Source organism: Tachyglossus aculeatus, chromosome 8 (assembly GCF_015852505.1).
Source record: "Tachyglossus aculeatus isolate mTacAcu1 chromosome 8, mTacAcu1.pri, whole genome shotgun sequence".
NCBI lineage: Eukaryota > Metazoa > Chordata > Mammalia > Monotremata > Tachyglossidae > Tachyglossus > Tachyglossus aculeatus.
The window spans coordinates 23,093,068-23,108,465 of NC_052073.1; the positions used below are offsets into that span (position 1 = coordinate 23,093,068).

Sequence of the window (15,398 nt, forward strand, 5' to 3'; positions counted from 1 at the left end):
CTGCTGAAATTCAGTATTTTCCAATATCAGTATATTGAAATGATAGTGTAAAATAGCTTCAGCTGTCTTGAGAGTTTACAGTTCTGGAAGCCGTGCCATTTCCCTTTAGGCCACATTCCTTCTGGCAGGGACATTACGCTCTAAAGATTTTGTAGTAGCAGGAAAATGTGTGTAGAAAGCCCCCTTCTAAAAAAAAACCTAGCCACCCTGACAGCCCTCCCAATTTTCTGTCAGCTGTGTCCTTGTTACAGCAGCACCGTCTGTTGGGGGTTCTGGAGTCTGGGCTGTTGAGGGGAAAGGATTACCAGCCCAACAGAACCTGAGGAACGTATCAGTGCCAACCCCCAAAAACCCTGACTGCTCCCCAGATCCCAGGTGCGGTTCACCTCAGTGGCTCCCTAAGAACTCTAAGCAAAGAGGAAGGCCCGGGTGAGGAAACATGGCTCTATGCGATATGTGGTGGTTCACAGTGTTTGTTGGTGGGGCTGGGGTGGGGGCTCCCTTATGAATCGACCATCATGTTGAAACCTCAAAATGTGAGCCAGGTTGGGGGTTGCTCTTTCTGTCCAATCTCCCCTTCCCTCCAGGAGGCCTGGAAGCATCAGCCATGACCCAAGAGAAACTGCTCCCTGAACTTCATTAGTTGGAATTGGCCAGACAACGGCTGGCGCCTACTGAGAGGGAGGGCCTCAGAGCAAAGTGTTCGAGAGATAGGACTCTAAATAGTTTTCCCACCCGGGAGGGAATAATAGCCCTTTCCGCTTCCCTCGGAAATCTCTTTCTTCCCATGAAATTGCCTTCCTCTTGCTCTGAAGGAACCAGTGGATGAGGAACAAAGAAAAAGCTCCAGATTCTGCTATTGGTCAGGACTTGGGATTCCCCTAGTTTCAACTTGATTCACTCCCCTCATCCACCACTTTCTCCAGAATAGTTTGGCAGCTTCTTTGCTTGTGTCCTTGTCAAGGTCATCGGTCATGATTCTTGTCTTTATCTAGCATGCCTTCCCCCGCTGCTTTCATCCGTTCCTGGGAGGGGTGGAAGAAAAGATGCAGCCTCCAGATCTATTCCAAATAGCCTCTTTCCGTTTGGAAATTCCAGCTGGGTTTGCCCTCTCCTGTAATCCCGCCCTCTAGCATTTCCAAGAAAGCCAGGCTTTTCGCAGCATAACTTGGGTCCTGCAGCTTCTTTGAGCTGGAGAGCGCTCTTCTGGGGAGGATGGGTGGTAAGTGAATGCCAGAGTTAATGAGCTGGGCATAGGGGAGTGGTCATCACTGATACTCCTTGTATAGACCCTCCCTGGCAAAACTCCATCTGGATCAAATAGCCTGGAGGAGTAGTGACAGAACATTTTACAGCACAACCTGCTCAAAGTCCTCGGCTTGGGAGCTGGGGCGGGGATTTCCTGAGACTGAACTGCATGTGGGATGTCCACACCCACCCTCAGATGCCCATGCGCTGATTCCCTGAGCAGGCGCAGTCTGTGTTTCTCGTCTAGTGCAGTCGCAAGTTGGGAACAGAAGGTCCACACTCCCCCAGGGAGAAGTGCACTGAGGCCACCTCTTTTTGAGGTTGCAGCTTGGATTGGAAGCTGTTGGACTCCCTGGGGCTCTAGGTTTGAAAAATAAAAAATCTGGTGAGGATTCTGAGCTGCTCCTGAATTTTTGTTGGTTTCTTTGAAGTATGGGGAGACAGGCCTGGAGCTGGTTTGCAGGGCCCTGGTTAGAGCGAGGTCCTCCCCACTGGCACTCGCTGGCTTCTTTCAAGGCCTTCTATAAACTGTTCATCACGCACAGAAATGATCATGGCCCTTGATTGCTAGTTCTGCCTCAAGTGTGCTGCTCCTTCCTGACCCTCTCAGAGGCCTTTCATTGTTGGCAGCTGCAACAGCTGTCACCCAGAGCCTGGTGCCAGGAAAGGAGATGGATGTGGCAGTTAAGTTGAAAGGGGGTCCTCTCTCCAGAAGCCTCTGTTTTTCTGACATGCTGGCAGGGTTATGGTGTGGGATGAGGGAGAAGCTATAGCAGAAGCCCCAAGCAGGGTACGGGCTGGCAATGAGGCAATCTGCATGATTTTAATCCTGTCTGGCTCAGGCGGGGCCCAAACGATTCCAGGGTCAACTGGGACTTTGGCTCCATGGATTAGCTTTCCCTAAGAGGAGATTGCCAAACTGCTTTGGAGTCCCAGTAAACCCCAGGGGCACCACGTAGGCACAAACACACCACACATGAAAGGCAAAGCTGATGTTCCCCGTGACTGCAGAGATCCTAAAAGAGAAGTGGGAGGGCCATAAGAGCAGCCCAAACCTGTCCAGTTTAGGGGTTTGGGACCTGGTCTCTCCCAGCCTGTGGGCTCGATAATTGGAGGCTTCGCGGGTTGACTCAAACCCTATCATTGATGGATGTGCTTGTCACCGTTGCTGCCCTAACCACATAGCAAGCTGGAGGCAAAGCTCAAATTGCTGGGAAGAAAGCACCCTCAATCCCCAGAGCTTGAGATCCGATCAGAATGGAGCTGATCTTAGGGCCCTGTGTCCCTTGGCTCCTGACTGGGGAGCTCTCACCCGGGGACCCGTGGGAACAGGAGCTTTCTAACACTGCAGTGTCAACACAGGCCAGTAGCTTGTATATGTGTCCAGTGTCAACACAGGCCAGTAGCTTGTATATGTGTTCCAGAAACCTTTGTATATCTCTGTTGCCTTCCCAGCCAGTGATGTACATATAAGCAAGAGTGGAGATGTCAGGGTAGCAGCGCCCTTCATGGCCTCTTTGCAGGAATATTATACCCTTACCCAAAACTGGGGTTGGGAAGATACTTTGACTTCATTCTGATATCCTTCCTTCTCTTCTGCTCTTGTGGTTCCCAGTGGCCCCTTTGCACTGGGGAAGGGAATAAGCTTTTGTTCCTGTCTCAGCCACTGCTCCCTATTCATCCAGTTTACTGGGAGAGCCTCTGGGATGGCAGTTTTCCCCAACTTCTTCCCCCACCCTGCTTTGGGCCCTTCGGAAGAGACGGTTAGGTGGAGGAACGGGGCTTGACGAACAAAAGCTCCTACAGTTGCTCTGCCCTCCTACTTGGTTCCCAATGTGTCCTTATCTTAGAGCAGGGAGGCAGAAGTAAAGGAAATTCTTTAGGGTGTTCAGCCCAATGTAACTCACACCAATTCTCTGGATTTTCCCAATCCAGAGCATGTCCAGAATAGACCTAGAGCAGTTGCTCTACCGCATCTGCATTAATCTGGCCCTGAGAATTCAGCTGACTCCTCCAAAAGTGAATAGAAACTCCGCAGTTTGGATCCCTCAGCTGGAAACACCTGAGAAGCGTAATTTCTGCAGCAGGAAATGACTTTCTTGGTGGCCATTAGAGTGCCCATTTCCCCCTCCCAAGTGGTCAGGTGGGGAGGTTGTGGGGCTGTGAGGTCCTTTTGGCCCGGTCTCTTAACCTCCCTTCTCCTCATCCAGCCCAGTGCCCCTGTGCTGACACAAAACAATAGTCTTACTAAATCAGAGAGCATGCCTGGAACTGACAAGAAAAGCTTCATTTTACCCCGAGGTGGGAGGGAAGGAGGGAGGGAGAGCATAAAACCCTGGTAATTTGCTTCAAGCTGTTTCCTTTAGCCTTGACAGGAAATTCCCTAATTTCACCATGGGGGAGAGGGAGCTATTGGGCGGTCAGGGAGGGCCTGGAGCCAGAACGTGGGCACATTGGAAAGCGAAGCTTCCAGGCACTGCTCTCCTCCCTCTTAAGGGTAGCTGAGGGCAGCCTTCCGGGTCCACTGTGTGTGTGTGTGAGTGGGTGGGTGGGTAGGGGGGTGGCTGTCACCTGGGTCGCCACTCCAGCTCCTGAATTCCCCGGGACTCAGGACTGTGACTGCCGCTGCGTGTGGATAAGGAAGCAGTAGCTCCTACAGGATACTACCCATGATTAAGTTCTAGACACAGCTCGGTCCTGCTTCTCTGTATGACCTTGGGCCGCTTTTTCACTTGTGTGAACCCGCCCCAGTGACAGATCAGCTCTAGGGAGTGATAACCTGTTTGATGTCATCCCCCCGCAGGGATAGAGTTGGGGTGGGTGCCCTGGTTTTCAAGTGTTTGTGTAACATGGGGAGGCCAAGGTAGTGATGGAACTGCTGAGCTGACAGCCTCTCTTCTCCCCCTCCTTCCTCTCCATCCATTCCTGGGCCTCTCCCAAGCCCGTCCACATGCAGGAAAGCTAGGGTCCCCACTTGCCCAGGTCTTCTTCCCAACCCGGGCCCCATGGTTAATGTGTCCCCTGTTCCTGTTCCCCAGGAGCCATGGAATCTGCTTGAGTTTCTCCATATCTAACATGGGAATAATAATTCCTGCCCCTCTTGGCTACCCATTAGTGTGAAGAAATTGAACGAGCTAATGAATGCGATAGTTCTTCAAGCTCTGTGAAGAGGAGGAATAACGGAAACCCAGGGCTGCATTTGTTAGCTGTAAACCGGTATTGCCTGGGCTCCTGGATTGTTGGAGTCCTGGAGGATGTCGGTAATCTTTGTCACTTGCAGCAGGGAGGAAGCCCCCTCGAGTCTTCTGCATTGAGCCCAGTGAGTGTGACCGGACGCAGAATGGTGATGGAGGACATTGGCACAGCCCAAAGGTAATCAGTCAGGGCACTGCACTAAACGCTTGAGGAAAGTACAGTTCAAGAAATTGGTAGATAAGCTCCCTGTCTACAAGGAACTTAAAGTCTACAAGGGGAAGGTGAACATTAAAGTAGATTGGGATAAGCAAAATAGACTATAGGAATTCATAAGCATTGTGAGGCTGCGGTGAGCATCAAAATGCTGAAGGGATACACAGCCACATTCATAGCTCACACAGAGGGGAGGGCAAATAGGAGAAATACATGACTTAATCTGGAATTGCCATTGGAGAAGATGTGGATTTGGGAAAGTCACTTACCTTCTCTGTGTCTCAGTTTCCTCAATTGTAAAATGGGGTTTCAAAACCTGTTCTCCCTCCTAAAACCTGTTCGCCCTCCTACTTAGACTTTGGGACATGTGGGGCAGGAACTGTGTCTGACCTGATTGATGTGTATCTGTCCCAGTGCTTAGAACAGCGCTTGACTCCTTGTCAGCACTTAACAAATACCGTTTTTTAAAAAATTGATTTTAGGAGTGTTTTGGAGGTGAAGTGGTGGACTCTCGGATACGAAGGGGAGGGAGTTCCATGCCTAAGGGAGAATGTGGGTGACGAGAGAGATTAAGTTTAAAGGACAGAGAGAAGATCGGTGTTTGAGTGAAGTGTGCTGGTTGGGTTATAGTAGGAGATCAACAAGGTTGAGATTGAGTGCCTTAAAGCCAGTAATAAGGAATTTCTGTTTGGTGTGGGGGTAGTTGGGAACCCATTAGAGGTTTTTGAGGACTGGAGAGATATGGACTGAATGGATTTTCATAGAAATGATCCACAGAGCAGAGTGAAGTAAGGACTGGAGAGGAGAGAGACAGGATGAAGGGAGGTCAGCGAGGAACCTGAAGGAAGGCACAGGAGGTGGGAAGGAGGAAAGTTGACGATAAGGGAGAGAAGAAAAGGACAGAGAGTCGTATCAACCAATCAGCCACTCATAACATAACTCATAAGATACCCATTCTCAGGCACTTACTATATAGTCCCTGCCGTAACGTCCAACCCACAACCCATCTTAGTGTGGGTAAAATAGCTAGAAGTAAAGATTAATCAGTAGTATTTATTGAGTGCTTACTGTGTGCCAATCACGTGGGAGAGCACAGTAGACATGACACCTGCTCCCTAAGTTCTTAAAGCGTAGTAGAGGAGACAGACACTAAAATAAATTACAGATAGGGGAAGTAACTGAATATAAAGACACTGAATATAAAGAAACTGAATATAAAGGGCTGTGGGGGTTCTGTATCAAACTGCTCTGTGCTCAAGGGTGCAAGTGAAGCAGTGTGGCTTAGTGGAAAGAGCATGGGCTTGGGAGTCAGAGGATGTGGGTTCTAATCCCTGCTCCACCACTTGTCTGCAGTGTGACCTTGGGCAAGCCATTAACTTGCCTCAGTTACCTCATCTGTAAAATGGGGATGAAGACTGTGAGCCCCACGTGGGGCAACGTGATTACCTTGTAGCTACCCCATCACTTAGAACAGTGCTTGGCACATAGTAAACGCTTAACAAATCCCATTATTATTATTATCATCAGCAGCAGCATTATTAGAAGGGAAAGAGAAGAGTAGGGTGAAGATATTTTACTAGGGCTGTGAAGATGGAGAAAGTGGTGGTCTGGTGGTAAGGAAAGGGAGGGAGTTACAGGCAGAAGGGCAGGCACAAGGTTGCCAACGAGAGACAAAATCGAGACACAGTAAGTACCCGCTAGGTCTCTGCCATCGGGAATGAAGCCTTGTTCAGAAAAAATCCTGAAAATAGCTAGCTCTTGTGGTGGCAATAGCTACTGAGGTGGTTACTCTGGCCACTGGCAGCCGGCAACTCCAGGTAAGCCGTGGCACTATTCTGTGGTCACTTTTGCTGTAAATAGTAATCGTAATAATAGTGGTAAACACTGGGGTCAAGATAGGAGTCGAAGGGGGTGGATCTACGGAATGCAGTGGAGAAGAAATGGGCAGGATTTTGTAACAAACTGAATATGAGAGTTAAAGAACAGCAGGTCGTTGAAAATGACACCAAAGTTGCAGGTTTCTGGAGCAAGGAAAATATTAGGGATGTTGGAAGGCAAAGGAAAATTAGGAAGGAGGAGTGGATTTAGGAGGGAGTTCAGTTTTAGACATTGTTTGGGTGCTGGCTGAGCATCTGCGAGGAGGTGTCCTGTTGGCAAGAGGAAATACGAGATTGTACAGCAGGAGAGAATGAAATGAGTTTTGGAGTCATCTGCATAGAGATGGCAGCTGAAGCTGTGCAATCTGATGTGCTGCCCAAGAGTGATTTTAGAGTAAGAAAAGCAGAGGATCCAGAGCACAGCCTTGAGGCCTGTCCACAATTAGAGAATGACAGATTGAAGAAGGGCCGGCAAATGAAACTGAGAAAGGATTGTCAGGGATTCAGGAAGAGAACCAGGTAAGTTCCAGGTCAGATACCATTTCCCAGAGGAGCAAGTGGTCAATGGGGTGGAAGGTGCCTGCGAGGGTAAGGAGAACTGGACACATAGAGCTAACTGGACTTGGTTTTGAGGAGGTCTTCGGGGATTTGGTGGAAAACAGTCCCAGTGGAGTGAAGAGGCAATAACCAGAATATATTGGTCAGGAAAGTTGGTGGAAAGTGACGGTAGGTATGTTCAACCCATTGAAGGTGTTTGGGCAGGAATGGGAGCAGGGAACTTGGGAGAGAGCGAGGGGGAGCTGTGGGATCCAGAAAAGGCTTTTTTTTTTTAACACAGTAATAGGAATTTGAACATCTGAAGGTGGTGGGAAGGAGAATGAAGTTGAAGATGGCACTAAGGGATGGGGAGGCTGGGAGTGAGTGGTTTTTAAGGGACAAGAGGGATTGGGGCAGATCTTGAGAGCATGTGGGAATTTTCTTGAGAGAGCTGGGAAGGAAAAGAAAAAGGAAGTTGGTGTAGTATGAGGAGGGAAAATTATTTAGGGAAGTTCGTACCTGATGGCTTCTATTTTACCAACAGCATAGTTAGTGAGGCCATACAGTAGTAGCAGCTGCATTTATTGAGTGCCAGCTTGATGTGGTGAACTGAACTGGTGCTTGGGAAGTACAGAATGACAAAATGACACATTATAGAGGGAGGCAGCATGGCCTACAGGAAAGACCCTGGATCTGGGAGCCAGGAGACCCAGGACTCATCCTGGATCTGCCACTTGCCTGCTGTGCAGCCTTAATTCCCTGTGCCTCAGGCTCCTCACCTGTAAAATAGGGGTAAAAATATCTGTTCTCCTTTCCCCTTATACTGTGAGACCTGTATAGGGCATGGACTGTGTCCAATCATCTTGTATCTTACCTGAGCTGAGCAGAGTGCTTGGCACATAGTAAGCATGTAATCATTATTATCATTATTACTATTCAGGAGAAAACTAAAAGGGGGGAGGTATATTACTGTTGCTGAGCAGAAGGAAGGGCAGAATTAAAGTACATGAGGTTGAATCTGAAATGGCAGAAGTTGGCCGATAGTAGTGATATTATTTATTAAGTGCTTACTGTGGGCGGAGAACTGTACTAAGTGCTCAGAGAGAATACATAGGTGGGAATTAGCTTGGCTCAGTGGAAAGAGCCCGGGCTTTGGAGTCAGAGTTCATGGGTTCAAATCCCAGCTCTGCCAACTGTCAGCTGTGTGACTTTGGGCAAATCACTTAACTTCTCTGTGCCTCAGTTACCTCATCTGTAAAATGGGGGCTAAGACTGTGAGCCCCATGTGGGACAACCTGATCACCTTGTGACCTCCCCAGCGCTTAGAACAGTGCTTTGCACATAGTAAGCGCTTAATAAATGCCATCATCATTATTATTATTATTAATTAGACATGGTAGGAGGGTATTAAGCAGAAAGGATGGGGACCAGGGGGCTGGTCTGGGGTGAAGTGATGGAGCGGATTGGGATGGTTGATTGAGGATGGTACTGAGAGAGAACAGGCAGAGGGAGGCTAGAAGAAGTAGAGATGGCAATACAATAGAACAAGCAGGGGTGGCAAACAGGAGCCCAAGAGATGGGAAGAAAAAACAGGGAAGACTGTGAGGCAGTGAAAGGACAAGAGGAGTTGGGATCAGAAAGGAACTGACTGATCTGAAGGGGAAAGAACTGAGAGAAGGAGATCAGGAGGTATACCAGGAGTTAAGAAGTGCAGGTTTATAGAAAGTGGGGGCAGAGAAAGGGACTGAAGGGTGGAGACGGTAAAAGGGAGAAATATGAAGAAACAGGAAATGGAGAGGAGAGCAAAAGGGAGAAATCTATAAGGGGAGAAAGGAAGAGAAGCACTCAGCAGAGAATAGGTATTTCTGCTAGGTGAGATTCTATGAACAGTGGTCTAGCAATCCTGCGTATACTGTATATACTTTTTGGACACAGCAAATGGGAAGAATAGTTTTCAGAGAGGTACCAAGACTGACAGCAGCATCTTTATGGCCCCGAATGTGGTCAGCGTGGTGGCTATTGGACTGTAATCTTGATGGCCCTTGAACACTGCACAGGACCAGAGGTTTCCCTCTCCCAAGTGGTGGTAAGTGCCAGAGTCTTGCCCAAGCCCATCTATCCTCTAATTCCCTCTCCCCTTCACTGAGATCCCTAGAGAGCTGGGGAGAGAGTAAGTGAAATGGGAAGGGTAGGAACCTAGAATTCGTGGAGAAAAAAGGCTGATGGAAAGGAGCAATTCCCAACAGCCCCCAACCCCTTGCATCCAGATCCCAAGCCCTCCCCAAAAGATGGGGGTTGCTGCTGGTTGGTGTGGAAGACAGGAAAGATCCCGGAGGAGGAGAAGGGGAGCGAGACCTTCAGACTTGGCTAGAAGGGAAGGTCAGGGAGGAGAAAGACTAAGGGTACTGAAAAATCAGGCAGCTGAGAGCTTGGAAGAAGGGAGAGGCCAGAGGCCCAAGAGGAAGCAAATTGTGCCAAAGGGACATTCCCAGGGAAAGCGGACCTTCTGCTTTTAGGAAGTGAAGCAGAGTTCTCAGGGAAAACCACACCCCGAGGGAAGAGCACGTAGTGGGAGAGGTCGGTGAGATCAGGTGTGCTCCTGGTTCACTCAGAGGCATCAACAGGGCAGCCGCTTTGTGCCCTGAACAGGGCTTAGCAGACAGCGGGGAGCTCCTGGATGTGGTGGGAGAAATGTGTCCAGGGCTAGAGTGGGATGGAGGAGCTGTGAAAACGGGAGAGGGCTGGGAATTGGGCCTAATGAGACGTTAAGGGATTGGAGTTAGATGGCCAGACCGGAGGAATGGTTAGAGAGCGGTGACCAGTGCTCTCCTCTGAGGGTAGAACAAGAGGAAGTAAGCTGAAATTGCAGTGGGAGGGACTGAAGGTAGTAACCGGAGTGGGAGTGAGAGGACAGAGTGAGGAGCAGGTGGTCAGATGGAGGGAAAGATCTGGTGGGACAAAGAGCAGAAGACGGAAAGCAATAGACTGATAGTCTGAGCTGGGGCAGAGTGAGAGCCACGGGAGAAAACAAGACGAAGGTGGAGATTGGGACAGGGCAGTGCCAACTCCTCTGAAATATCCAGAGCGGGAAGTAGCATGGCCTATTTGAAAGAACCCAGGCCTGGGAGTCGTAGGACCTGGGTCCCAACTCTGCCACTTGTCTGATGTGTGACCTCGAGCGAGTCACTTAACTTCTCTGTGCCTCAGTTTCCTCATCTGTAAAATGGGGATTCAACACCTGTTCTCCTTCCTACTAAGACTGTGTACAAGCTGATTATCTTGCAGTGCTTAGTACAGTACCTGGCACATAGTAACTGTTCAGTAAGTACTATTAAAAAAAAAACACAACAAAAAGACTTTGCCCATCTCTGCCAGGAGTGGTGGGAACTGAGGCATTCGTTCCCGAACCCAAAGAGGAAGGAGCTATTGCTCTCAGCCTTGGGCTGCCGGGGAGCAGGAACAAGGCCCTGGGATTTCCCCCCGTGGCTCCCCACCTCTCCCTCCCACCCCCATCCACCGCTTAGCTTCCTGCTCCTTTCAGTTTGGCCGCTCCAGGTGTTAGTGGGTGGGTGGCCCTGAAGACTGGGGAGGGGGGCCTCTGGGACCCCCTCAGAGTTAGGAAATGATGGTGGCCGTCCTAAAGGTCCCAAGATACGACTCTCAGCCCCAGAATCCTGGCCCTGCTCTCGCTGCTGCTGATTCCTCATTTTGCGGGGTGAGAAGGGAAGAAGGCAAGCAACCCTTGGAGTCATCAGAGGAAGAGGAGGAGGTCATCACCTCCTGTGCAAGCCGCAGAAGGAGACAGCAGCTTGAACTGTAGCAGACCTTGTCTCTGGGAGATGGAAGTGGATCTGGTTCATTGTGGGGCAGGAGGCTTATGCCGGATCCATGTGTCATTTGTCAAACTCACTCTGGACGGAGCCCCAGCATGGCAGAGTGGGAAGAGACTGGGGAGACCGGGGATGGACCGGGGGCAGGGGGAACCCCCTGGAGGTTCAAACGTGAGGACAGGGTGGAGAATCAATAGAACTCACTTTATAAAAATAAATGATACAAATCTTCAGACCAGAAAAATCCCAAGCCTAGACTAGGATTGGACTGGGATTGGACTTCTAATGAGGTAGGAGGACAGGGAGTGTGAACCCCACATTCAAGCAGGCTGATTGGGGAAGGGGCCCGGGCTGCTTGCAACGCAGCCTGGATTTGGAGTGGGGCTCAGAGAACTAAAGTCCAGGGAGCCGCGGTGGAAGTTAAATTATCCATATGGAGGGAGAAGTGTTTCTGGATCTTCTCTATGAGCCCGTACAGCTTGACTGTCCGCAGGGCTTGCAACAGCTCAGTGATGAGCGCATCTGAAGTCTGCGCCTCCCGCTTCTCCATCAGCTGCTGCAGCAGCTTCTTCTGCATGACCACTTGAAAGCCCTGGTCCGTCCGGCGGCCCCCGCGCCTCCCCAGCACCTGCTGCAGCCTCAGAAGCCGCTTCAGCGGGATGTCCTGGTACGCCACAAAGTCGATCAATGCCTGTTCACAGTCTCTGTTGCCTGGGGAGGATACAGGGAGGGGGTGAGGTCTGATCAGTTGGTTAACAGGGATTGTGGGCTGTGTCATACCCTTTTCCACCTAGGGAAGCTGGGGACTGGTTGACTCCCCCTCACAAATTCCCCTTGCCCACCCACTGCTAGGACTGTGGGAGATCAGTTCACCCATCCCTCAGCCCCAACCCCACTGCAAATTCCCTTCCAAGGGAGGAGACACCCTAGCCTTTTCCCAACAGTGATGAGGGGGAAAACTAACTCTTCCTCCTCTCTAACCTCAGTTCCTCCTCTTTTCAATGAGCCCTAGGGGTGAGAAAGCATCATTACCTTAGGGGCCCGGGCAAACCCTGCTTTACACAGCCCGTCACCTGGCTCAGTTTCATCTGCGAAATGGGTACAATTCAGCTATCCTGCCCCACATAGCCAAAGAGAGAGGAAGCGTGACAAAGCAGCCCTGATTCATTACAACAGCCAGGGCGGCAGAGACAGCCCTCGCTGGAAGCCCTGTCAGGGAAACTGCAGAGTGTGGAATGGAAGGCTGATCAAATATCTCATGAAAATGCATGGGAAACTAAGTGGAAAGGTATCCTGGGGCCCCATTCATTCAATCGTATTTATTGAGCGCTTACTGTGTGCAGAGCACTGTACTAAGCGCTTGGGAAGTACAAGCTGGCAACATATAGAGACGGTCCCTATCCAACAGTGGGCTCACAGTCTAGAAGGGGGAGACAGAGAACAAAACAAAACATATTAACAAAATAAAATAAATAGAATAAATATGTACAAATAGAGTAATAACTACATACAAACATATATACATATATACAGGTGCTGTGGGGAGGGGAAGGAGGTAAGGCGGGGGGGGTGGGGAGGGGGAAGAGAGGAAGAGGAAGGAGGGGGCTCAGTCTGGGAAGGCCTCCTGGAGGAGGTGAGCTCTCAGTAGGGCCTTGAAGGGAGGAAGAGAGCCCCAGAGATCCTGTTGAAGGACAGGGGAAGAGCAACATGGGTGTCAGCTTGTCATCTTGAGGTAGGGAAGAGAATGGCAGTGGGGTTTGAGAACTTTGAAGAGTTAGTCAGAAAGACCTGAGGGGAGCTCTCCAGTCCTACTTGGAAACCCTAAATAAGGGCACCTGTTTCACCCAGAGAGTTGGTACCTTCATGGGAGACTGGTTGGCTAGAAGACTCCCCTCCTGGCAAGCCATGTAGCCAGTTCTCAGAGCTCTGGGGATATGGGATGCTAACGGTTCCCTGTTCAATGGGCCTCATCTCCTCCCCTGTGAGTGAAGACCATCCCCAGCTGGGGCACTGCCCCATGACGCAGTAGTGACCACTGCGTCAGCACCAGGAAGGCCCAGGATCCCACTTCAGAGTTCCTGCTCTGGCACAGGGATTCCTTGGACGAGGGTGGGGGAGCAAAAGAGAAGTTCAAGGCTTTGGGGCCAGAAGATTTCTCTCTGGCCTGTGCCCTCCCCTGCCGCCCCCTCAATGCCACGCCCTAAGCCTCTTCTGCAAATCCCCCCATTTTGCCTCCTACCTGGCTCCGAACTGTTGAGCTGGAAGTTGTCACAGCGGGTGCACAGGGTGTCGTGAAACCGGTTTCCAGGTACGTTGACTTTCATGCCAAGCAGCGTGCAGTTCTGGTGGGACTGGCAGGGCTCTGTTCTGGAGCTGTTATCTGAGAAGGTGCCCCGGGGGCATTCTTGGCACTGTGTGTTCTTGGTGGGGGTCCCTGTGTTGGGGGGAGAGAGAGAAGACTGAATATCTCCCTTGCCCTTGGGACTCAGAGGGCTTTGGCCTCTTGAAGGATGAGGACAGGGCAAGGTATGGGGGAAGACTTTGAACAAATGCTTTAATAGTTCTGGGACTCATTTTACCCTTCCTATCCCACTCCAGCCTCACAAGAATATTTGGAATTTTGGTAGCGCTGAGGAATCCTGGCCTCAAGACCGGCCTCCTCAGGGACAACGAGGGTGCCATCAGGAAGACAGATTCCAGGGGCCAGGGAGAGATGGTGATGAAGGTGCAGCACAGCTGGCCCAGGGGTTCCTGGGGTTTGGAGGACGATAGGTTGGGGCATGGGGTGCATGTGATACTCTGGCTCGACCAGACTGGATGCTCAGGGGAACACATCCAGGGAAACGCCAGCCCCTCCCAGATTCTTGACCAAAACTGGGTCAGAAAGAAGCTCCTTCAGAAATCCTGGGGGCTTTGGCTGGAGGTTTGGTGGGGGTTAGATTGGCCACGAGATTGGGGACTACCCACTCTCATGCCCGAGTGCCCCTGAAGGAAAGGGGCTCACAACTCTGGCTCCAGACTTCCAGGAGGCTGAAAAGTGGCGGGTCCAACAGAGACCAAGCACTTTCCAGGGAAGAACTAACACAGGCCTCCATTGCCCGGGATTTCTGGGCAAACTGGACTTTCTCCCCAGGACAGTCCTCCCTGAATCCTTTACCTTCCAGAGACCAGGGAGAGGAACCCCACTCATGGGAGGTGGGGAGATATGAGGCTAATTGTCCACCCTCCATGTTACTCTACCAGCCAGTAGCTTCCTCTCAGGTTCCCTCCAGCTTGCCTTGCTCACCCAAGGGCCTTACCTGCATAGGAAAAGATCCCAGACCACGAAGCCAGGCAGGAAGGATCTGGGGGAGCAAAGTCCCTGCTCCCTCCTTCTCTGTATTACTTACCCTGGGACACTACCCCTGAGCCCAGAGGACAGGTTGAATGCTCGATGCAGAAGTCCATATAGGTGTAGTAGCCAGACTGGCACTGGCAGACGCGGTTGTGGGTGGCACTGCAGGGGTGGACCTCCTCCTCCTGTGCCCCGCAGAACACGTTACAGTAGCGGCACTTGTCCAGGTAGTTCCAGTATTGTGTGTAGTGCAGGGTTGGGCACGGCTGGCACTGCGTGGGGCTTGTGCGGCTGCAGTGCTGAGACACATAGGTACCTGGTGGGCACTGCTGGCACTGAAGCCGCTCCTGGGTAACGGAGTCCTTCCAAGGGTAGGTGGGAGGATTGTTGGAGCCCATGGGAAATGTTACAGCAAGCACGAACGTGCCAAATGCCCACTGGGGAAACAAGAGGAGAAAACAGGCTGACGGAGGTCCCGGGGTGGGTTCCAAGATTGGGGCAGGGGGTACTGGTACCAGCTTGCCCTCAGGGAAGGGGACTCTCTTCCCCTTCATCTTCCTCCTTCACTTGGGCTACCCAGCCAGGGAGACCCCCCAACCCTGTTCAGAGAGCCCAATGCAGCCGGGAATTCCTGCCTTTTCTCCAACCTTCCCTCTTTCCTTTTTTCTGGCCCTCCCTCCCTCCCTCCACTGCCTTTCCAGCATCCGATGCCCTCACCCTGGATAGGCAGCTCCGGAGCTTGGGGCACTGGGTTGGCATGATCCTGGGCTGTGATTGAGGCAGTTGTTGAGTTCCTGGAGCTCAGTGGTTTGTGGAGGCTGGAGTTCTGAGTCGCTCTGCACCTCAGGTTCCAGTGGCAACTTTAACACAGAGTTCAATAGGCTGTTTTGGGATGGGGTACTGAGGGGAAAAGGAGAAGGCCAGGAGAATCTGCCCACTCCTCTCCCAGTCCCCTCAACCCCACTGCTGACTGGATTTCAGGCTTATGGCCTGGTAGGACATAGGTAATCCTGGTTGGAGATTACAGCCAAACAGTCCCCACAAGCACCGGCTTTGAGGCCCCATCAATCAATGGTATTTACTGAGCACTTATTCATTCATTCATTCACTCATATTTGAGCACTTACTGTGTGCAGAGCACTGTACTAAACTCTTGGAAAGTAC

The 15,398-nt window shown here is 51.0% G+C and overlaps 1 protein-coding gene across 1 annotated transcript; it reads right to left on the reverse strand.

The window, feature by feature from the left end:
* Positions 1-11,138: 11,138 nt before the first annotated feature.
* On the reverse strand, positions 11,139-15,398 carry TNFRSF6B (TNF receptor superfamily member 6b). The gene is made up of 5 exons (XM_038750303.1): positions 15,362-15,398; positions 14,952-15,094; positions 14,290-14,671; positions 13,140-13,334; positions 11,139-11,611 (listed from the first exon to the last, which is right to left on the reverse strand). Exons 2-5 carry the CDS (start codon positions 14,991-14,993, stop codon positions 11,286-11,288), a joined length of 945 nt encoding a protein of 314 aa, XP_038606231.1. The 5' UTR covers positions 14,994-15,094; positions 15,362-15,398; the 3' UTR covers positions 11,139-11,285.

Coding starts and splice junctions, on each gene's coding strand:
- TNFRSF6B (XM_038750303.1), bottom strand. CDS start 14,993: ATGCCAACCCAGTGCCCCAAGCTCCGGAGCTGCCTATCCAGG. Junction 14,672..14,951: donor TCCGGAGCTGCCTATCCAGG/GTGAGGGCATCG, acceptor TTGTTTCCCCAG/TGGGCATTTGGCACGTTCGT. Junction 13,335..14,289: donor CTCAGGGGTAGTGTCCCAGG/GTAAGTAATACA, acceptor CCCCCAACACAG/GGACCCCCACCAAGAACACA.